At 39.9% G+C, this 24,559-nt stretch overlaps 2 protein-coding genes across 2 annotated transcripts in view; both read left to right on the top strand.

Annotated features, from left to right (window-relative positions):
* Positions 1-5,149, top strand: part of LOC145491629 (COP9 signalosome complex subunit 6-like) — a 7,690-nt gene extending 2,541 nt beyond the window's left edge. Inside the window, exons 3-10 of the mRNA XM_081470840.1 lie at positions 1,020-1,108; positions 1,612-1,674; positions 1,835-1,882; positions 2,316-2,430; positions 2,860-2,952; positions 3,375-3,475; positions 3,567-3,635; positions 4,083-5,149. Of these exons, the coding sequence (XP_081326966.1) occupies positions 1,020-1,108; positions 1,612-1,674; positions 1,835-1,882; positions 2,316-2,430; positions 2,860-2,952; positions 3,375-3,475; positions 3,567-3,635; positions 4,083-4,151 (647 nt within the window). The 3' untranslated portion in view covers positions 4,152-5,149. The remainder of the gene's footprint in view (positions 1-1,019; positions 1,109-1,611; positions 1,675-1,834; positions 1,883-2,315; positions 2,431-2,859; positions 2,953-3,374; positions 3,476-3,566; positions 3,636-4,082) is intronic.
* A 384-nt stretch (positions 5,150-5,533) lies between these two features.
* On the top strand, positions 5,534-24,558 carry LOC145491631 (integrator complex subunit 4-like). Its single transcript, XM_081470843.1, has 11 exons — positions 5,534-6,320; positions 15,309-15,376; positions 15,535-15,573; positions 16,140-16,325; positions 17,019-17,158; positions 17,570-17,759; positions 18,245-18,783; positions 19,372-19,670; positions 20,533-21,320; positions 21,828-21,948; positions 22,542-24,558. The coding sequence occupies exons 1-11, from the start codon at positions 5,861-5,863 to the stop codon at positions 22,754-22,756; spliced, it is 3,045 nt and encodes a 1,014-aa protein (XP_081326969.1). The 5' UTR covers positions 5,534-5,860; the 3' UTR covers positions 22,757-24,558.
* Position 24,559: the final 1 nt, after the last annotated feature.

Below are 24,559 nucleotides of genomic sequence, written 5' to 3'. Positions count from 1 at the left end.
GTCCTATTCTAGAGAAGGAACTATCAACGGCATAAGTCTGGCACAAGGTGCAGGTTGACTTAATCTTGAAACAAAATTCAGCACCAAAGAGAATTAATTGGAATAGAGTCTCATTTTAGTTGTTATAAGGGTGGTGAAAGTGGCATTTTGTGCCTGGCACAAGACAACACTTTTTAGGGTCCAGCAATGAGCCATTTAACTTTCTAGGAATTTTATTTCAGCTTGTTTGCCGATTTTGGTTTGAAAGGTTTTAATATAAGACCAAAATAAAATTTATCACATGTTGCACTCAAGTAAACTTTTAATCATCTAATACGTTCTGTAATGTGGGCAGGGAAATGGATAATCACCTGCCACAGCACATGAACTTGGAAGGCCCAGTGGTGAGGGTGCTAGACCCTGGATCAAGTTGTCTGAGTTCAAGCCCTAGCTGGGGACATTGTGTTTAGTTCTTGGACAGGATACTTTACGCTTACACCGCTTCTCTATAGCTAGGTGTATAAATGGGTACCAGCAAATTTAATGCTAGAGGGGGGGGGGGGGGGTAACCCTATGGTGGACTAACATCCCATCTAATAGGAAGTGCAAATACTCCTTGTCATTTCAATGCTTCAGAAACTAGAGATAAGCCTGATGGGCTGCTAAGCTCTAACACAGACTTCAGGTAGTATACAGGGATCAAAGAAAGTGCTGTCTGGTCATCTGTGACAAGTAGAATTTTCCTGCTGGGCAAATAACTTTTCATTCTCACTTTCCTGATGGGCAAGGGCTCAAGCAAGTCATCTGCCAACTAAATAAAAGAAAGTAACCCAAAACACTCCCAGGGAAAGCAAAATTTGAGAGCAGCTTGTCCAAAGGGCAAACTTGGATTCAAGATTTTTATTTCGAGCCTTGGTATAGCATATTGTTCATGGGGCTGGTGTTGTTTGCTGGCAATCCATCATGTTAGCAGAGATAAAGTTAACAGAACTATTGTTAACATTTTTTGTGTTCTTACCATGAGTGGCAACATTTTCTAGTTCATCAGGTGTTCAAAAATTTGGATTTTCTTGGCTGGTACACGACTGGATCAGGACCTACTGAAAATGATATTAGAGTACACAAACAGGTGAATAGAACCCGCAACATTAGTGTTCCAGAGTGGTGGATTGCCTGACATATTTTAGCCTTAACACCATGTATCTAAGTAAAACCACTGTTAAAAAATATTCTCGAAGACCAAGGTTTTTCTTCTGTCTCCTATGAAAGCTAGTTTAACTCAAAATATGTATAGTGAGTAAATAGTTTAGAGCAGTTTTCAATTGAATGTGGTAAAATCAAAACCAAGCCAAGTACTCACTAATTATACTACTCAGCCAATCTCAAACCGTAGTAAAAACAGAGTTTACCAAAACTAAATTAATTGCCTGATTACTGTCTTTTGACACTCAACTGAAAACTGCTCTTTAATATAAAACCATTTTGTTAAGTGGCTATTTCATGGCTTTTTTGAAATAAATATATCTTTACTTGATGTCTTTTGCAGTAATTTACCATATACTTCATATTGAAACTTAAGATGCTTTTTTCAGTGTATAAAACAGTCTTATAGAATGATTTCTGTCTCCTCAGATGTGCGAGATAAATGAAAGTCCATTATTTTTGAAACTCAATCCCCTGGCCAAGACAAATGATGTAGGTTAATTTTTTTTATATACATAATCTAAAAATGATCAATGAGTGGTACATGAATCCTTTGAAAACACTCTTTTTCTCTGTTTTGAACTTGACCTTATAAATTCATGTGAAATAATTACCGTATTAGAATTGTATATATTAATATTTCTCATTTCAGTTGCCAATCAGTTTATATGAGTCTGTGATTGACATTGTCGATGGAGCGGTAAGATTTTATTTTTATAGTTACACAGCTCAATGGGCTAAAAAAAGTCACAAAAAGTATCATAATTTTGAAAATCCTTTTCTTGGCATCTACAGCCCAACAGGCATTACATGGCAAAGAAAACTTATTTCTTAATATTTTTTCTTCTCTTTAAGCAAACAGATGATGAAAATAAAGAAAATCTAAACTCAGGAATGGAAATATTCTCTTTGTTTCACCAAATTCTGACATCTAGTACTAACATGATTGTACTGCTATCATAGGATGTACTAAAACTATGATATTTGCCAATATTTAAATTATCTACAAAAAAAAAATGCTGAGTTCAGCTGAAGTGAACAGAAGCCTGTATTTTTAACCATCTTAATCCAATGTTTAAAAACTGCAGACATCTCTATCTCATGAAATATACATATTCTACTGTAAATTGCAGGCACGGATGTTATTTGTAGAGACGCATTACACCTTAGCGACAGAAGAGGCTGAAAGAATTGGAGTCGATCATGTGGCTAGATTATCAAATACAGGGACAATTGATGGCTCAACAGGTGTTCATGACTAGTTAAATTCAGACTGAAATGATAATTCTATTAACCATGCACTTAAGAATGTGAGCTAAAAATCCAACTGCCAATTTTGGATACCATATTCAATAGAAGGTTCTTGTCTGACGATAATTATCAAAGTTTTTATTCCAAAATTGAACCTCTGCTAAAAGGTATTTCCCATAAGCAGACACTTGTTGTAGTCCCAGCAATGTACCAAGGCAACATTTCTTAATCTTCCCTAAGTAGACACCTCTATTATGTGCACATGCAGCCTTAGGCTCTTTATACAGTGTAGTCTTTTGTAAGCAACAAAAAATGCAACACTAGGTACAGCAGAATGTCACGTAAATCTTGTAGCGCTGCAAATTCAATTACAGAACCTGAAGTTACAATGTGACTGATTTTTTCTCTTTGCTCTCTGGGTTACAGTGTCAGAACATCTCCTTGCTCAGTACAATGCAATAAAGATGCTTCATTCCAGGGTCAAGATGATTTTGGAGTATGCTAAAGCTGTGAAAAGTGGTGAGAATTCTTTTAATTTTTTTTTGGCAAGATTTGCTCAAAGTGAAAGTCTCCACTTGAACAGATTGCCTTGAAATTGTTAAAAAGAGCGTTATACATTCTATTGAGCCAAAAATGTTAGAATTTGGGCTGAAATCTCCTTACCACTAGGAGAATTTACAGGGAACCTAACTGTGAGGGATGGGAGGGGTGGGGGGACTGGAGCAATTGGAAAGAAATTCCGTTTTGACAAAATGGTTTTCTGCTCTTTCATTAGCATAAGCAGATTTCTGCAAATGCCGAGGGTCAAAGACTGACAGTCATTCTACTCAGTAGTTGGTTCGTTTCCTCTGGTCTGATCAGTTTGATCAATTGAAAAACATAGATAAACGAAACAGAGGAAATGTTATTTAGTAACTTCTTTTTTGTCTTGATCTATCTAGGGGAAGTCCCTTGCAACCACGAGATAATGCGTGATGCCTTGAGTCTGATTCAGAGGCTTCCAGTTATGAAGACTGATGTTTTCCGTGAGGACTTTTACAATGTAAGTTTTGTTCTTGTGCTAAAAAGATTACTTCGTGTACTCCAGATACTCTGCTATAAATTTAAATTTAATCTTGTAATTATTTTGACAGCAATGTAATGATGTTATGCTGATGTGCTACCTATCCACCATAACAAAGGGCGCCAACAGTTTAAATGAGGTATGCCGATCTCTAGCTAATATGATCTCTGTTCTTTGGAATTCAATCTAAACTAGGTTCTGTGACGGAGGTTTGGGGACTCCAAGGTCCTAAAAAAAAGATAAAGGCAATTTTGGATAGACATGTCGATATTTATAGCTCCTCGTGAGTTGTAGGAATCTTTTTACAATACTGCCGCAAGTCTGTAAACTGAGGTACATTATACTTTTATGCCAGAAATACGACATATAAAAAGCAATGGCGCGCTTTTGATAAGCTTTCTAACTAACACCTTTGGATCTGAACATGAAACCAAATGAATGACAAAAAGTTGGAAACTAGTCCAATTTTTATTATTATTATTATTATTATTTTTTTGAAATTCGGATTATGTTTTCAAACTAGTGTTACCAAAGATTTAAATTATATTTGAAGACTTATTTAATGTTGCTTTGTTCTTTTCTTTAGTTCATCAACAAGTTCAACGTGGTTTATGACAGGGGAATGGGTCGAAGAATGAGAGGAACCTTATTTTAGGATCTGAAATACTTTATTTGTACAACCACAGCATTGTTCAGGAATCACGGACTTCAGTTTGCTCATAAGCCAACACGTGGCAAGAATAACAAAAAAGTGTACAGAACTATGTCAACAAAGCACTCCTTTTGTGCAGAAATGTTTGCCAAGAAAATGCAAACAAAATTTTCTTGATTTATTTAATAAAAAGTCAATGAATGCGATTTTGTAAAATTTCAATGGGATCCAAACCAACTGGAAATTATGAACTTTGCATATTCAAGTTTGGCGATAATTAAGTTCTCGCCATCCTTCCCCAAAGAGGATTCATCGGTTTCTTCTGCTGGTTGTTTCGCACCCAATTGAGTTCGCACCCCTGAACTCATTATATACTTTCTATTTAGAGTTCGCCTTCACCTTCATTAAATTAAAGAACGAGAAATAAAAATGTTTTGTGTGATTTTGTTTCATTACGAGCGCAAGATTGTCTTTTTTGCTCGGTAAGAGAAAGACAAAAAGAAAATATATTAAGCACTTGAATTGATCACTAGTCGAGTTGATGTGGGTGCGAACTCACTTGTGTGTGAAATCTCCAGCTACCCATTCTTCGATGCCCGGTTGGGTACTTCCAGAAAAATTGGGCGGGGGTGTGCGACCCGCTTCCCAAAACCTTTTCCCTATTTAAGACCAAAATCTGTAATTTTCCCTACTCTATTTATGACAAAAACGGCTAAAAAAAGGCATACCCCTTGGGGCCGCACATACCTATATATCCCATACAAGGAAGAACCTCCCCCCACCCTGCTCCGGGCTTCGATACAACAGGATCTCGGTGAGCTTGTATCATTGATACTGATCCAGATCGACTCAAACGAACACACCATTAATCTCTGTTAAGACACCCAATGTTGAACTATGACAATTATCAGATTATTACCCGCGTTGTAAGCGGGTTGCAGATGAACGGAACCCGAAACACATATCTCTGTCAAATCTCCATTTAGGCCTAATTAGGGAATACCCGTATTTCCACTGACAGCTCGCTCAGTGAGTGAAATGATAGGACAAAAATTACACAATATGACAAATGATTGTAGCGAAGAGAGTAAATTGACAGCTAGCTCGATTTTTCCAGGTCACGTGAAATGAGGGAAATTTTGCGCCATACGTTAGTATCTTGGTTTGGGACCGACTGGGAAATTTTCTGGGTAATTCAGTTAGGTTGTGCATTGGTGGGCAATGGGCTGTGTAAGAATTTCTTTTAAAGTCAAACCCCATGGCTCCCCTTGAACAATTTCTTTTCCGGCAGTTTTTGCTGTGCAGGAATTTTGTTTTGGAAATTGCCCAAACCCCAACACTGACTCTTCCCTAAAAAAAAAATATGGTCCGCCAATTCGGGACCGAGCAGTCGCAAAAGTGGGAATACAAAAAAAGTTCGAAAAACAGACAGAAATAGTATCGCACAGAAATAAAATCACTCAAGCGAGTAACTCGGGGAAAAAAATATCACTGCACTGAAGGACAGATAAGGTATTTTTACTACCAAGAGACCCAAAAAATCAAGCCAAAAAAACTCTTCACCCTGAGAGCCATCGCCCGTCCCCCTCCCCGCTCCAAAAACCTTTTTCCTTCCCAGTTCCCACATCACATCATCGCTACATCGGCAGCACCAGAACGAGGCCGCGGAAAAACACCATTATGGCGGCCAAAGTGGGCGAAGGGTAGTGTTTATGCTCTTGTTTTCACATTGCTTTACCTGGGTATTCTTCGTGATCCTATCAGAAATCATGAAGAGGACTAATCCGGACTATTCAACCACTGTTGTGGAGGAAAAACCTTTGGAGACTCTAGACTATGGCACCCAACCCGTGTTAAAACTGAAACGGAGTCGACAGTCTCTTGAAGCTTCGAAAAGGCTCGCATTTGAACTATCTCAATATTCAACACAACAGGAAATCCTTCAAACTCTTGTTGATCTCGAAAAAGAGCTCCCTTTGGAGTCGTTAGAAGTGGCTGAGTTCGTCATCAGGACTTTGTGGGAACGGTTTTACGAGACAAAAGACGCTGTAGTTCGAGTGAAAGTTGTTTCATTGCTTGGAAGCGTGGCAAAATTTCCTGGAGTCAATATTCACGCGATTGCTGAGGACCTGATCAAGCTTTTGAATGCGGACCGGGAAAGCAGGAATATAGGTAACATTATTTGTCTCGTGCTTTGGTATTTCAGATTATCAATGTTATAGACATCGTTGGATTAATTTTTATTGAATAAGGGTATGAACTTTAATTTCCAAGGTTGCATTTCAGCTGTCTCCTCTAATTATTAGAGTTGGGGGCTAAGTTTTCAATTGAAAAAAATATTTGTTTTATCAAGTTGTTGGTTGAATATCACCATGCAGTTTGATAACTTAGGCCCAGTTCTGACGTACATTGTGCTTCTGAAGAGGTATAATCAACCCCTAAGAAAACAGATCAACGCACCAACACAATGTTTCCTCAGAAAAAAAAACCATGTTTTACCCTCTTGTGATAAAGCCAGCTTTTTAGTGCAGAGTGCACTATTGGGATGGTTATGGGGGTTGCCTGCCGCTAAGGAACTAAGGCACTATGGCACTATGGCACTATGGCACTATGGCGCTAAGGTGTAAACTTTAATGTTTGTTTAATTAATTAATTTCAATTAATTAATTAGTCTGGAGGCAAGGAAGTAGTGGGAGTAGGGTGGGAAAGGTACATGTGTACTCTACGTAAAACACATTCCATCGCCGTCGCTTAACTTTGAACATCGCAAAGCTACATATTTGTTTCAGGTAACCCCTTGCTCTCCTTGTGGTACCATTCTCCTTAGAACAAAACTAATTTGCCCTAAACGCATGCGTAGATTAGTTAGGGTTCGTGGCTTCTATATTAGGTGAAGGATACATTGCATACGGAATCACGCACAAATGTTGAGTGGTTTTCCTTATGGTAGAGCTCAACATGTAAGACGCATGCGTTCTAGCATTGTTAGTGTTATACACTATCTTTACACGCAGTATTTTATATATCGTGTCATGTGACCAAGGACGGCAGTTATTTTTCAGGTAGCGCCAATTGTCCCTTTTTATTGCAAAAGTGAAATGTTACTGTGGCTGCGTAGCTTTTAGAATTACAAACAGGTCGGTTCAACAAATATCCTCTGCTGTTTTCAATCTACAATAGTGTGCTTGTCAGGGTTCAAATATATTGCTTCTCCTTAGCGACTTGTTTATTTCTTGCCTTAATTGTGTCTGTAAGAGAGACCAAAAAGTTCTCAAGTTAGTGGCTTTAATACTCTGCAAATTGTAAATTTGTAACAAAAGAAACCAGGAAAATGCTCAAATATTGCTGCAGACGCCGTGGCACCTAATGAAAGTTCAAATTAATTTAATCAGTCTTTGAGGAGACTCATTCATATCGGCCAAGTAGCGCTGTTTATCTTCAATACTTTTCGTTGTAAAGCTTCTCAGCCATCAATATCGTTGTGTGTTAATTTTGAATTGTTTCATTGTTAACAACAAAGGTGGCAACAGAAAAAGAAAGTGGTATTTCGTGACTATCTGATAATTAAATTAGTTCTTGTTCATCGGTAAAAATTTGCATTTTTAGTAAAACATCGTCTCTGTTCCGTTTCTTCATCACTACATCAGATATTTAACTTTCTTTCATTTATCTCCAAAAGACAAGGACATCTTCCGTATGTTTTGGAGAAAACAGGGGTTTCATATTACATGGCTCTGCGAGGAAAACAAAAGTATCAAGTTACAAAGTTGGCGTGAAGGGCTAAATTGTCACGTTTGCTGCTTCAGCGTATTGTTGAATTTAAAATGAACGAAAATCAACTTAAAGCACCAGTAGTAATTAATTTGTGCATAATGTTTGGGCCTTGAATGAAAATACAACCTTGAAACATACACACTGCAAAGGGGAAAAGCCGTAGCAGACTACCAAGGTAGACACAAACCGGAAGTGAACCGAGCAGGGGTGAGTACTTATGGGACTACTGTATCAGAGCTATCAATTGCGCTCTGCACTATCTGAGATTGTCTCACTAGTCTCAAACCCCATCAGAAATGAAATCATTATAATAAACTAATAAATGACGTTTACAGAGCAACCCCTCAGAAATGTCTTTCGTACTCCCATCAGGAAATCTCATTTAGGGAGGTTTGGGCAAAAATATGCTCAGATGTTTGTTTGTGGACAGATCAGTTAGGAGAAATGAACAGTTTTTTGAGAACAAAGCTTGAGGAAAACTGTGAGCTTCAGGGAACAGATAATGTCCAGGGATAAAATTAATGTCCTAGCGTTTTTTAAAGTCAGTTGGAGACTATTGTGTTTATTATCATTCAGATGTTTTTTGCAACATGCATAGTTTTGAAAATTGGGGAATATCACTTAGGTATTTTCACTGAATATTTTCACTTGCACGCCATTGGTCAAAACATGTCATGACTGATATGTGTGAGCGAAAATATTCGACGGATTATAAACATGTAAAAATTAATGAAATTTGTATTGCTAATGCTTCTGAAATGCACAAGCAAGTAAAAATTAATGATATAATGTTCCGACATTTTGGCTCCCTCATGATGCCATTATCAAGGAATGAATAAATGAGAGCGAGTTCAATAGTGGTAAGACATGTAGACCTGTTTGTCTAACTTAACTTCATTTATGTAAATCTACAGGTCTTACATCTTTTGAACTAGCTCTCATTTATTCATTCCTTGATGATGGCGTCATAAGGGAGCCAAAATCTTGCAACATTTTATCGTTAGTTTTTACTGCCCAACCTCGTTCCCAGGGTCCTCCCTCTTCCTCCCTCGAGAAAGTACCCTGGTTGCGGCTGGTCACATGTCTATGTATGCCAACCAAAGCCACACAGAGGGTGGGCCCTCAACTTAAATTTAGTTAACACTGTCTAGGGAGGTAAATGTTGCGCTGCTATACAGACATTATTTATTTGAAAGTGAAGCAAGTTGTTTAGTGTCAGAGATCCTGCCTGACCAATGCTTCGTCGCTATGATCTGAACTTCTATGAGTATGAGATGCTAATTGAGAGGGAACTTTGCTTATTTTTCAGTGCTTTTTTTAAAAACTGTCAACAACCTGCTTCGGATTAGTTTAATCAGTTTTTCACAGCAAAGGAATTAAGAGGTGCCCTCTGTAATTTTCAACTTTGGCCATTTGGACCAGAAAAAATCAAATTCCTCAAACTTTCTCAGATGAATGGTCTAGATAAGTGATTCACAAAAATATAACTTTCAGTTCAATTCGATTCGTATTTTAGTGCTGGGGCCACCATCTTGGTTTTGCCCCTCTGAGAGGACTTTCAGCGGCCATTTTAGGGCACATTTTTAACAATTTACCATACAAAGAAAACGATCTAAATCCGGGTAAAAACCCTTTATTCGAGACAAACAAATGTTTCTTGTTACATTGAGAGGCTGTTTTGGCAATTTGATCATCACCTGATTTTTCTACAGAATTTTAAATTTCTTCCCTTTCGGACTACTCATGAAGCGCCATAAAAAAAGCGAAGTTTAAAGGAAAATATCGCCAAAAGTACATCACTTGAGATCCCAAAACTACCCTCCACTTAAAGACCAATGTCTCACCTGTAAAAACATGCAATAAAATTTTGGGGCAGTTAAAACTGTAAAATGTTAGAAGAAGAAGTTTAAGCTGTGCTTTTGTCAACAGAGACCGCCGTCCTAATTAGCATAATAACGTGAAAATAACGATGCACAGAGAAAAAAAATGATATATTCCACTTATCTCGCGACATGTCAATAACTGGATGTTCCACAATGCCTCATGTTATATTTCCAGTATGTTTCAGCCACATTTTCGGAGATTAGTGTACGAAATCACTCTCAGACATCGCCACGGTTAAGCAGATTTCAACTCTCCGAAGCCCGCTTCATAACATCTATCAATATTATTTGTCTTTCGCCTCATAAGCCGCCGTTTACAAGAAGTTTAACAATTTGCTGAGATCCTAACTGACCCAGAAGTCTGTTAGCAGCTTTTAAAATCCTCCTCTTAATCGAGGATTCTCATCAAGAACTCGTTTAAGTTCAGTTCTGTTTTGATCTGTTATGCACCCGCCATTATTCCACAGATTGCGTTACATTTGACAAATGCACATTCCAACGGGTAGGGGTAGGGTGGGTGGGAAGTGAAAATGTAACCGACATTAAAGCCATTTTACGCATTTCTGTGGCTAAACTAGTAACTGGCTTTCCCAGAATGATTTGAACATGAGCTTCTGCTTGCAGGTATTTTCTAGGTTATTTTTGTAGGGTAGGTGTGGGGGGGGGGGGGGGGGGTCGTGTATTAAAGCAAAAAGAAAAAAGAAAATGATAGACAGTATCAGGTGAAAAGATTATGATCTGTGTATCTTGATCAGCTTTATCAGTTCATCAGTGAGGCCCTATTAGGGGTTTTCAGGATACTGGATATTTGGGTAAAAAGTTAATAGGATGCAAGAAATTTAGGGGAAATATTAATGGGGTAGAGCATGTTTAGATCAGATAAAACAGGACATTAATTGAGTAGGAAATCGTTGAGCTGGATTTAACAGGATACAAGATATTTAGGACAAAAATTAACAGGATAAGGGATGCACCAACACCCCCCTCCCCCCCGTCCTCCCTCCCACTATGGGGCCTCAACAATGGTCAGCTCTGATTTAGGTAAAAAAAATGTATGTCAACTGCTTTAAGCATTTATTCTGGACTCTTAGTACTTATATCACGGTGGAATATGAAAGTTTTGTATCAGATTTTAGGGGTTTTAAGGTTAGGTAACGCAGCTCCATGTTAGTAATCTCGACGGAAGCCCACACTTGTTACACTGAATAGATAGATAAAGACGGGGCTGGAGAAATAAACAGAGAATGAAATGTGTCCCGAATTCTGTACCGTTTAACACAAATTTCTTACATGGCAACCTTTGTGTCTGCAAAGAGATCGAGGCACAACATTCCACACTATATTTGTAAACAACTATCCTAATCTCATTGACAGCCATTAGTTTTTGACGAGAATTTTCATTTATTACAAATAGAATACGGATACAACTCCAATAAAAAGCCCCTTCCTTGTGTTTTTTTTGTTCAGCATTATACTTGTGTCTTTCGCTGCCCGAAATGCCATCAAATGCTGTGAAAGGCAACAGACTGACAAGCAGTGCGCAAGAAAAGTTTTTCTCGGGTCAGGAAACGGCCATAAAAGTAGAAGCAATTACTGTAGCACAAAAGATGAGGCGCTCAAAAGATGAGGCCAGAATTAGGCGGTTCACCTGTGATGAGTTCCTGACTCCTTGCCACGTTTAATCCTTCCTCTCGAGAATGATTTCAAAGCTTAGAAACAGACAGGAGAAGGTCCTGCAAGAAGACACAACAACCGCTGAGAATCAAGCTGCAGATATTTTTGACAAGTGTCAGTTAACTCATCCAATTGCTTATGACTCAGTCAACTTGTGTGCCTTAAACGCATCTATAATGTCTTTAAAAAGCTAAGCGTCAACATTAGTGCTTCGCTTGATAGATGCGGGTATTTTAAAGCGCCCTGCATAGGGTTGAAAACTAGTCTTGTGCAGACATGCAGCTGTGCTCCATCACAGAACTGAACGACATTAGCGGCTATGGGGTGCCTCAGGCTCATAATGAATGGTGCCTACAAAATACAAACGTGTTTCCGCCAGATTAAGAAAACGTGGAAAAAGTAGATCTTATCCAGGGTTATTAGAATCCACAAAGAAAACTGGGGGTAGTCATTAATTCTTCCGAGATAATTAGCTACTGCTGACGGTAGCATTTTTCTGAAAAAAAGGTAAAGATATTTCTTCACAGATTCTCCTAAGGTTCGCCTTTACATGCAGAAAACTAAACATATTAAAAAACATCTTTAAACTACGTGGTAAGTGGTAACATAAAAACCACTTTTGATATGTATTTAATAACAGAATCGTCTCAACAGCACTCCTCTGGCTTAGCCAAAATACAGTCTACATAACTATTCCTCACAGCCAAAAACTAATGTATTGTCGAATAGGCTTGCCACTTCCAATTCATACCATAAAATGTAGCTGTAATCACCCCTTTGTTAAAAGTTAAATGAGTTGTTTCATCCTTTCGAAAACTTTGTCGTTGTCCGTTCCTTTTTTTCCTGTTACTTTCCAAGTAAGTTAAACATTGACGTCTCTCACAGTTGTTTTGCGCGCGCATCTACAGTTGAATTTCAGCATGATTTTTTCTACGGATACGATAAAAGCTAGTTTTTCAGCTGGAAGCCGTTCACAGTTTGTGCTTAGCGATATTCTGTTTTTCTGGTAATCCCGGTTTTAATACAGGCTCGTAATTTTAGTGCGAAATTTGTTTTGGCCACAATAGGATTTTTTTTAAGTCGCACGCTTGGTAGGGTAGTTAATTACGTCACTAGTTCCAACCCAAGCGCGCGCCTGGCGTTTAAACCATGCCTAAAAAAGAAGGTACCGTCCTTAACTGCCCTTCAGTAATTTTCTGAGCATTTTCTTTTCTGATGCAAAAGTGAAACGGCTAAGAAAATGTAAGAAGTTTCAATAAAACATCGCTTATCATTACTTCCTGCGCACTATTCGTCAGTCTGTTGTCTTTTGCAAAATTTGATGGCACTTTCGCAGCGAAAGACACAACTGTCCCGCTTTATCTGATCTAAACATGCTCTACTGCATTAATTTTTCCTCTAAATTTTTTGCATCCTATTAATTTTTTACCCAAATATCCAGTATCCTGAAAACCCCTAATAGGGCCTCACTGATGAACTGATAAAACTGGTCAAGATACACAGATCATAATCTTTTGACTTGATACTGTCGATCGTTTTCTTTTTTCTTTTCTTTTTTTTTTTTAATACACGACCCCCCCACCCTCCCCCCCTCCCCACCTACCCTGCAAAAATAACCTAGAAAATACCTGCAAGCAGAAGCTCATGTTCAAATCATTCTGGGAAAGCCAGTTACTAGTTTAGCCACAGAAATGCGTAAAATGGCTTTAATGTCGGTTACATTTTCACTTCCTACCCACCCTACCCCTACCCGTTGGAATGTGCATTTGTCAAATGTAACGCAATCTGTGGAAAAATGGCGGGTGCACAACAGATCAAAACAGAACTGAACTTAAACGAGTTCTTGATGAGAATCCTCGATTAAGAGGAGGATTTTAAAGGCTGCTAACAGACTTCTGGGTCAGTTAGGATCTCAGCAAATTGTTAAACTTCTTGTAAACGGCGGCTTATGAGGCGAAAGACAAATAATATTGATAGATGTTATGAAGCGGGCTTCGGAGAGTTGAAATCTGCTTAACCGTGGCGATGTCTGAGAGTGATTTCGTACACTAATCTCCGAAAATGTGGCTGAAACATACTGGAAATATAACATGAGGCATTGTGGAACATCCAGTTATTGACATGTCGCGAGATAAGTGGAATATATCATTTTTTTTCTCTGTGCATCGTTATTTTCACATTATTATGCTAATTAGGACGGCGGTCTCTGTTGACAAAAGCACAGCTTAAACTTCTTCTTCTAACATTTTACAGTTTTAACTGCCCCAAAATTTTATTGCATGTTTTTACAGGTGAGACATTGGTCTTTAAGTGGAGGGTAGTTTTGGGATCTCAAGTGATGTACTTTTGGCGATATTTTCCTTTAAACTTCGCTTTTTTTATGGCGCTTCATGAGTAGTCCGAAAGGGAAGAAATTTAAAATTCTGTAGAAAAATCAGGTGATGATCAAATTGCCAAAACAGCCTCTCAATGTAACAAGAAACATTTGCTTGTCTCAAATAAAGGGTTTTTACCCGGATTTTGATCGTTTTCTTTGTATGGTAAATTGTTAAAAATGTGCCCTAAAATGGCCGCTGAAAGCCCTCTCAGAGGGGCAAAACCAAGATGGTGACCCCAGCGCTAAAATACGAATCGAATTGAACTGAAAGTTATATTTTTGTGAATCACTTATCTAGACCATTCATCTGAGAAAGTTTGAGGAATTTGATTTTTTCTGGTCCAAATGGCCATAGTTGAAAATTACAGAGGGCGCCTCTTAAGTAACCGTCAAATTATCGACGGGATGCATTCAGCTATATGAGAAGCTAGTTTCTTGGCCGAAAATTGGACTTACTGCTAAAACAGTTTTAAAACGAAAGCCATTGGATTTTGCAAACGCACGTTTGATGTCTCTGGTGTCAAGTTCTTCACAGAATTTCTCACAGCAAGGGAACCGAATGACCGTCAAACTGTTGATTGGATGAATTCAATCAAATTCAAAGCTAGTCTCTTGGCCCAACACTGGACGTATCAAACTCTACACGAAGGCATCAATGTCTCCGTTGTGATTTTGCTGAACGAAAAATATAAGCTGCTTAATCAAGTTGTTAGTATTCAGCACTCAGTCGTTGTTGATGTCAAGTTCTTCGTAATTTGTTTTCGCCGCAAGAGAATGGAATGACTGTCAAACTGTCGATGGGAGTAATGCAATGAAATTCAAAACTACCTTTGTAGGCGAACAAACAACGTATTTAATTCTAAACGAATGATTAAATACCTACGTTGTGATTTTGCCGAATGAAAAATGAAATTAAATTCACCGCGCGGTTCATTTATTGTTGTGGTCGTCATTTCCAAGTTCTTTGTCAATTATTTTCACCACCACAAATTCCAAAGACCATCCAACTATCGATGGGAAAATTCAGCCAAATGCAGGGCTAACCTTTATGTATGCATTGAACTCCAATATCGAATGTGTCAATGCCTTCGCTGTGAGTTCGGCCGAGGTTACAAATCCCACTCCCTACTGGGCTCAGTAGGTGAGCTCAGTGGAGACAAACTTTAACTGTCCTGCCCCTCCCTCCAATCATTTTTCTGGAATCTGGAAAAATCTAGCAGACATGTGACCAGCCACAACCAGGGTACTTTCTCGAGGGAGGAAGAGAGAGGACCCTGGGAACCAGGTTGTTTACTGCCTTGTGCAAAATGCAATTGTACCAAGTATATTCAGCAAAATGGCTCAAACACAATATTATTCCACAGCACATCCTTGGGAACAACCCCAACTAGCTCTTGTTTCCATAATCCTTTAAAAATTAATGACATGAAGCTTTTATTTGTTTCTTTTCAGAATCTCACAAAGTGTCTGCTCAGATATTTCATACTCTTTTGCTACTTGGCAGACTTTGTAATGATGAGGTAAGCTTTTATATACATTATATAATAAATAACAATTTATTTTTAAGTTTAATTTCAAGTCTTCACTACATTTACATCACAGTTAACTTTGCTTACCTGTATAATTCATAGGAGACAAAAATTTAAGAAAAGTCTGTCTTTTCGCTTTCTCTCATTAGGCAAAGATTGTTCACCAAATTGAGAAGATTGCTACACAGGTATGTACTGTTGAACTTTTGAAAATTATTTGAACCTTTGAACACTAAGTGTAGTACAACAACATCAGTGCCCCCAACCCACCCCTATTTGGAGAATTTATGGTACACAAGTTCCTATTAAGGGTTCTTATTTTTCCCTATGGTGCACTTGCTTCGATGTGCTTTCAAGTGTTTGTTTTGCAAGTATGAACTGATCTTCAGGATAAGTAAAGACAAGGTGGAGTCTGCCCTCAGGACTAATTGAAAGTTGTCCTCATTAGTAGAGTTTGTACCAGATTCCATAGTATTAAGCAACCCCATCTCCCTGCCAGGTTCTTGTCCAGTTGCCCTGGCTAACAGTTCAATTGTAGCCATTTATACTCCTGGATGCAGAGGCATTGTAAGAGAAAAGTGTCATGTTCTGACAACTAAGACAGTAATCTCAGTCAGTACCCTGGGGTCCAACAATCTAACCATTAAGCCACCATGCTCCCCCCCCCCCCCCCAACCCCTGTCAGTACAACTAGGTTATTGTTCATTTGTTGCACCGCCAGTCATTAAACATTTCTTTTATTTTTGTCTTGAAGCATCTCAAAGACCCCCACTCCTCTGTGCGTGGCCAGTGTCTTTGCTTGATTGGTCATCTTACTCAGGGATCAGAGGGTTCATCAATGAGCATAGAGCCGGGTTCACGAGGAGGGGTGCAAAGCTTGTTGGCAAGCTTCTCAGAGGACAGTGACCCAAGAGTACGGACAAGTGCTTTGCAAGCTCTGGTGAGTGAAAAACAGATTTTTATTTTATTTTATGTTATTAAAGGTGGTTTCATTTTCCAGTTAGACTGAGTGATATTGGTGAATCAGTTCATTCCACTGAATTGGAAAAGAAAACTTGCTAGACAGAATGCTAGTTTAAATAAGTCTTCTCAGTCATATCTTGTATGAACTATGTATTGCAAACAATATTAATACTTCAAGCCAGTGAATTACAAGTTTAAGCAAAAAGTAGCATGATTATTATTTCATGCGGTGGACATCCCGAGAGTGCCTGTATTCCTGTCCAGCTTCAATATTTTTTGTTTTGTTTACTTCTCTTGCTTTGCATTGCTTTTCTCTCCTCTTCATTTTATGTGTTATTTAACTTGAAGAAATGAAAAACAACATCAGTTTCTGTGCTTTCTGTGTCTGTATCAAAACAATATGACTGACTTATAGTAGTTTCATGATAGTTTGTGCGTCTTGAAAAGTTTAGGCTAAATTGTTCAATTTTGTCATTTGCAATCCATGTTTATCTTCTCCACCCCTAACCATCCTTGTTCCTTTATGGTTTAATGTTATTTATTTGGTGTTTTTCGTATCTAAGTAAACTGCTATTTTCAATTTCCTTCAATTTAAAGGTACAGTAATTCTGTACATGGCCAGAATAACTTAAAATACTGTGACTGAGCTCCTTTAAATATCTCATTGTAGCTCACACTGCATGCGAGAGGTCAGAAGCTAGACATGACAGTTTATGATCAGGCATCGCTGGCATTGGATGATGACTATGAAGATGTGCGACTGGCAGCCATCAAGTTGGTTTGGGTGTTAAGTCAAGCAAACCCAGAGCGGTTAGTCAAAACTCATTTCTGGTTTCACTGAATAGCAAATTGAGGTCCACAGCAAATGCAGTCAAAGAAAAGCTAGTAGACTTCAATAAGTGCACAAAGTCTCTTCAGTTGGTCATTTTTTTTAACAGCACTTGTACCCAGAGATAAATGCCAAAACCAGATATCAGTTGACAGTGAGGGTGCTATAGTCAGGGTGTGTGGAGAGAGCTGTTTGTACCATGCTGTAGAAAATACAGCCAATCAGAATACAGAGAAGCCGATGTATTAAGGCAGCTTGAGAATGAATATGTTTCGGGTTAATGTTTTAGATGTGCCATTGTCGACGTGAAGATTTTGATCATGAGTTCACTGTTTACTGATTTTGAGTTTACTGACCGTGATTTTGATCGTGAGTTTACTGCTCTGTCGTAGGGTTGTTAAATTACCAACATCAGATGACGTCCGGCTTGTGGACGATGCTTTTATCAAGATCTGCCACATGGTCAATGACTTGTCTATGAACGTGCGCAGAGAGGCCACAGGGCTTCTAGGCTCACTCCATCTTGTCAGTCCGAAGTTTCTGGAGCAGACATTGGACAAGAAGCTTATGTCTCATCTGAAGGCAAGTTGTTAAGGAGGCAGCGTGGCCAAGTGGTCAGTGCGTCAGACTTGTGATTCAGCAGTCTCGGGTTCGAGTTCCGATCTCACCTCTAACTGGATTTGTTTCATGTAGCCCCAGGTTCGAATTTTTGGCCATGCTTGTAAATAGCCAACTGGTTTCAATTTGAATTATTTGCTTCAATTTGTTTGCTCGTCCCCATTAGCCTATGTGCTTTAAACACTGCCAAGGGTAAACAAAGGTTACTCAAAAGAAATGAGACGTATTTTTATTTTTATTTATTTTATTATTCGAGGCTGGACGCTTATTAACTTTTACTGCCTTTAGGATGGGCGCTAATTCGAGGTTGGGCGCTTATTCGAATAAATACGGTAATTAAAGACCGATACAGTAACTAGGCATTTTATTAGCGAAGTCCAGCAGTAAACTGGTACAAATAATTCTTGATGGAAAATAATCAGTTGTATGTTTTTTTTCCTGCTCTTCAGAGGAGAAAAACGGAGCACGAGAAACGCCGAGAGATTCACGCGTCAGGTGGCAACGATGGCGGAGGTTGGAGCACAGGACGAACCTGGGGTGACGGTACCCCTGAACCTGAAGTGGACCCTGAAGACGTCAGCCTGATGAGTAGCGGTGCCTGCGGGGCGTTCGTCCACGGCTTAGAGGATGAGTTCCTAGAGGTGCGTTCTGCAGCAGTGGATTCGCTCTGTGAATTGGCCTATCAGAATTCGCCTTTCGCTGTTCTCTCGTTAGACTTCTTGGCTGACATGATGAACGACGAGATTGAGAGCGTGCGGCTGAGTGCCATTAACAGTCTGCGTAAAATCAGCGAGCACATTCAGCTGCGTGAAGATCAGCTGGAGACACTGCTAGGGGTACTGGAGGATTTCTCAGGGGACACAAGAGAGGCGGTCCGGGAGCTGTTATGCCACTGTGTGTTCGCCACCAGAGCGTGTCTGCACGCCGCTATTCACGCCTTATTGGGCAACTTATCAAAATACCCTCAGGACAGATCGTCTATATGGAGGTAAAGAGCGCTCTTCATTTTTAGGAGCGAATTAAATTTTGTTTGTTCGTTTGTGTGGAAACGAGCAATGGCGGCAGCACAAATGGGATATAAGAGAGAGGACTGGAGAGAGAGAGAGACGCGAGACCCTTGTCTCCCCAGACTCCTCTCGTCTTTTCCCAACCCCGCTTCTGCCTTTGTTTTTCGTTCCGTTGCTTGAGTGGGGTAAATGCCTTTGTTTGCAAATGGTACCGCAGGTCTTGAGAAAACTGCAAGAAGATGAAAATACCATCAATTTTTTTTACTTAGAGGGTACCATTTTCCCGGATTTTTTGTTGTAAAAAATATCAGTTATGTTCCAAACAACTAAAAGCGTTTACAAGCATTGGATAACCAGGATAAGAATGAATTTTCATTATCTAAAAGTCTGTCAATTTTTCAACCAATACCTCACAAACGTGGCTACATTTCTCGTAATAACCCATCATTTGATTCTTATAGTGCAACTTTTTGATCTAATCTGATTTCCGCACCTGATCCCAGAACTCAAATGTGTTTGCAATGGGTTTGTGTTTTTTTTTTTTTTTTAACTCTTTCTTAAACTCTCAGGTGTGCCAAGTTTCTGGGTGAAAAGCACCAACACCTGGCTTCTTCCCTTGTACCCGAGCTTCTGTCGACTCACCCATTTTTTGCCACTCCTGAGCCGTCCATTGATGACCCGGCGTACGTCGCCATTTTAATTCTCGTGTTTAATGCCACGGCCAAGAGTCCCACCATGCTGGCCATGTTCCCGGATCACACCAATCGACATTACGCGTACTTACGGGACAGCCAACCCGACCTCGTCCCGCATCTTGATATCGAGAAAGGCGTTATTGAGCTGGATCATAAAAAGACTGAAGAAGAAGGTAAGGAAAGGGTATAACCAAGAGAGGATATAGAGTAAAAGAGCAAATTCTCACTACAGGCCTCATTCCTAATTCGTCAAGTTATGTTTGGATCACTCCAGGTTAAGGAAGTCTCAGGAGGCCGGACGCGGATATTTTGGTCACGTGGACAGCCCAATCGACTTTACACGCATTTTATCCTCCAGGAAAACGTCCACGCACGTGCGTGGTAGCATTATTCGCCGAAGAACTGGGTACCATGTCTAAAATAACTTGAAAGGGATTACCTTGGGAATGAGGCGTTTATGGGAGATTCACTCTCTTAACCTTCGTGTTCTCTTGGCGTAACCTTAAACTTGGTTCAGCAGTATTACGCCAAGCGATTGGCTTAAAAAATCTCGTGACTGTTTCTCATTCAATCGGAGGTAAAATCAAAACCAATCTCCAATCGCTCTTACACGTTTTCCCCCGCTTGGCGCCAGCTACATTTATTTGGTTCAAGTTTTGATTTGTTCCCGTGGATTGTGTGTGTTCCGTGTGTTGATTGGTCAAAGTAATTACTTTGGTCTGGGTTTCCTGTCGGCGACACTCGATTATAAACTGCTCTTAATTTTTGAAATAATTAATTTTTGTTTAGTTTTTATGTGCTCAGTGCATTGTCTGTCTCCTTTGTGACTGGTCAGAGTAATCACTTTGGTGTTGGTTTTTCGTGGACAGTCACTTGGAAACCGCGCTCGCATCAGAATGTCTTTTATTTATTTTTGTTTGTTTTCGTCTTTCCTTCCCTTATTTCTTTTTGTTTCCTCCTTTTTTAAACATAGAGTGCCAAATCCCCCTTTTTATATTATATTTATACATCTATTTATTTATTTTTTTTTTTCAGGGTCACAAAGTGCAAAGAGCTTTTTTGAAAGCATCCAAATGAGAGTTCAATGTGTGAAGTCACGAAGCCCATCAAACGCACAGCAAGCTCTAAAAACAGCTATCCAAGACCTGCGGCATGTCAAGAGCATTGATTCGCATCTTTGCGCCAACGCAGAATGTCTTTCGCTCTACCTTCAATGCAAGCTGATGATTCTTCAGGCTCAAAACGACAAGATATGGACCATCCCAGCGGCCCTTTGCACCCATCAAGGCTCCGGTTTGAAATCTCTTGTCGAGAATATCCTCTCGACCTCCTACCGAGTAGAACATACCTTCACCGGCCTGAGCTCGCAGCAAACATTTTTACTTCGACAGCTGAGGCTCATTGCGCATGCGTTACAGATCCTCGTTTCGCAGAGATACAGCCGCGCTAACGACAAAAACTTGAACTCCATGCTTCAAGTGTGGGAATCGTTTTTGACCAGAATAAAAACCTTTTCCCACTTCATAAACACGGAGAACATTAACACGGATGCATTCTGTGCCGAAGTGGTTTCGTTTCCCAGTTTCTTTGAGTCGAACATTACTAATCCTTCGGGTGTTGTAGATTTCGTTCAGTCCATCATGCTTTCCCATGAAGTTCCATCATTGGAGTTGACAGGCAGTCTGCGTCAGGCTTGCGCAGTCCTGAATGAGCCTCGTGGAGGTTCGGATAATCCCCTGTGTTTCTCTGCTGGTCTTACGCTGGGCATCAATGTTGAAGCTGTATTGGAGAACGTGGCAGATGCAACCAATGTCCGAGTGCAGGTGAGTGTATTAGAGACGTTGTTACGTTAGACATTTTTGGCGCAACTTGCCTCACAATAAGGGAATTTCGTTGGGACACTTATTACAAGGGAAGTCTGGATACGAGCCAAGTGGCCCGTCAGACCGGTGCTTATTTCCGTTTTTTGTAGCATGAAAAGACTAGGAGTATTTCTACTCCATGCTAATCCATCACAGTGCTACCCCCAGAATTAAATTCGCCGGTACCCATTTATACACCTGGGTAGAGAGAGGTACTGTGAGAGTAAAGTGTCTTGCCCAAGAACACAACACAATGTCCCCGGCCAGGGCTCGAAAGCTGAGCGCGCTAACCATGAGTCCACTGCGCCTCCACGTTGCTAGGGTAACAACCTTAAAATTAAAGTCTTGTAACGTTTTCGTTCACATTAACAAAGCACAGTACGTAATGCAGAAAACTGGGCTTTACCACTCAGAACTGTTGAAACCGTTTTGAACCGTCTTGATCACAGTGTCCGTTTATGTTGACAGGTTGTGTTTCCTGATATGAGGTGTCGGTGGTTTATTCCCAAGCGAGATGATCTCCATGTTATTTCTCCACTGAAGCAGCGGCTTGTCACCACAGTTATCTTGTCACATTCTGGATGGTCAGGTAAACTGCCACACCCTCCCCCACCCCCCGGGTTCGCTACCCCTTTTTGCTTCAGCCACCCATCCCCCTAAAAGAAACCCTATTAAAACAATGCGCCTATTTTCGTCTCTTCCTTCCCCTCTGAACACAACTGGATCCGCCAATGCTTGCCTCATTTTAAGGGGGCTGTAGCAGGGCGATGTGCATGCGCAGCCTTGACTGACGAGAAGCTTGAAATCTAAGAACCGTTGATTTTCAAATTCTACCTCCATTCTCGCTTCCCGATAACTTATTCCAGGTTGGTGAATTTGGAAGTGAGGGTACTGGTTGGGAATAAATAACAGATCAGGGTCATGTAATGAGCTTCTGAACAGATTCATTCAGTCGGAGATCATATTTGATGTTTTTGTTTTGTGTTTTCTTTTATGTTGCAATATTACTTAATATGGTCTTTTTTTCTTCAAACCTATGACCAGTTTGTATGCAATTTTCATCGTAGCGGTGATAGATCGTTGCACCAAAATGTGTTGCGTGACAAACCAAAAAGCATATGTAACAGAACGGTCAAAATTAATGTGACCTTGTCTCTAATGCATTTTCATTTCTGATTCCAGAACCAGGTTTAATTGAAGTATCCTTGGTGCTCAAGTACACCCCTGATGTGGACGAGGGAGGTGTCCTTCAGCTTGCTTCACATACAGCTAACACCACAGATGAAGACTCACAGGGGATAAAGCAAATCAAAAGCTCTAAAGACAATCTTGTCGACGGCGTTATAAACCTGTGCTCACCAGTTCAAGTATGCATCATGCCCAAGGTCACAAGATAACGATGTTTATCTCATGACGTGGAGGGATAATAGCCAATCAGAAGCCTGGAAGACTTGTCTAGTCGGCGTTATATTACGAAGCCTATAAACGCTTTCTTTGCCACGTGTGTCACTTCCATCAAAACGTCTGGCTATTCCCAGCCGTAATGAGCTGCGTCCTTCACAGCATCCCGTTTTTCCGGTCAGAATGTACTGCGTCCGCTGTAGCTTTCAGTTTATTCCCGCCATACACGTGCCTCGTTCCACAACTTCAAGCTCTTTCCCGGGGCTATTTCCCGCCATACTTGTGCCGCGCTCCACAACTTTAAGCCTTTTCCCGCCATAAGTACAGCGCCTCCGTCTCCTCTCGTGGTTATTTCCCGCCATAGTCGTGCCGCGCCGCGCTGTACAGTGCAGCTCGTTTAAGAACAAGTGCTGAAGTCAGTCACTACACAATGGCAGTTAAACAACTAAGAACTCTTTTATCTGATTTTGTACATGTGATCAAGATTGATAAAATGCCGAATAAATAACTATCCAGTGGATAACGTAGTTTATTTTTGCAACACTTATCCAATGGATAGCGATTAATCTGGGGGAGAGCATTGTCCACCCTTTTGAAGAAATAGCCTTGAACACTAAATGCTATGGGCACTAACTGTTCTGATACCTCAGTACTAAGTTATTCGCACTTGTTTCAAACATTGTCCACATTAGAAGTACCAGTGTGTTCTAAGAACGATAGGCAAACCAAATGTATAAATTTCACACCTAAATAAATAATCAGGCCATACGACCAATGTGCCTCTAAAAATGTTGTTTTCTGCTTGAGGACAAGGGCTGGTTTTTCAAGTAAATACAGTTGAACAATACATTTTTCACACCATGTCGTGATAAGGCGAGGTAAAAATATAACGAATTTGACTCGTAATTGCTAATTAACACATGAAAATGAGTCGAAACGAAAATATTACACCCTGGATTGTACTCCACTCGGCCCAATTACTATTACTAATCTGCAACCTGATTCAGAGAATGAATCTCGAAACTGTGTAACCCCTTGCTAAAAATAACAGCGACTAGTAAGCAATTCCTATTTCATACTTCGCACATTTGCCTTGAAGTGGCTCGAACAAAATACAAAAGGCATCTATAAAATTTAACCCGCTGCTGAAAGAAACAAAGTACCAGTTTTGTTAACAGGCAATTTACTTGGTTCAGACAAGGATTCAGTTTTTATCCAGTTTCGTTATTTTAAGCTGAATGAATCTAGATGCCCTTTGAAGTAATATATCAAACACGAAAGACCGTGTTTGACCACATTTCCAAACTCCGAGAAGGGAGTTGAAAATACGACGCGCAGCGGAGTATTTTTGACGAACTTCGAGGTGTTTGGAAATGTGGTCAAACACTGTCTTGAGTGTTTGATATATCTTCTCAATCGAGACTAAAACTAAGGAGAAAACGGAGAATTAAAATCGTAAAAATCTATGTTAATTAAGATCAGATATCCAAACACCGTCACGGTCATGATTTCCTTTGTTTAAACTTGATGAATTATTAATGAGTTTGAGAAGTGTTGATCAAGACGGAGGCTTGATCGTCTTTTCATTTGTATCGACCAGAAGGTTGGCAAATTGTGTTATCAGCCTAAAAGCTGGAAACTCTTTGGGAAACACTTTTCCCACAAGTATTTGTTACTTCCGTACCGCCATGTGTGTTTGACGAGAACTGACGCAGAAAGTACACTGGAGCAGACGAGACGGAACTAAAGGCAAACACGTTTGTTCATATACAGCCAATGTTCACGGGTCGTGTTTGTTT

The sequence above is a fragment of the Orbicella franksi genome, chromosome 7 (assembly GCF_964199315.1).
Source record: "Orbicella franksi chromosome 7, jaOrbFran1.1, whole genome shotgun sequence".
In the NCBI taxonomy this organism is placed as follows: domain Eukaryota; kingdom Metazoa; phylum Cnidaria; class Anthozoa; order Scleractinia; family Merulinidae; genus Orbicella; species Orbicella franksi.
The sequence above is the reverse complement of the archived record's forward strand: the minus strand, read 5'-3'. Positions and strand labels throughout refer to the sequence as shown.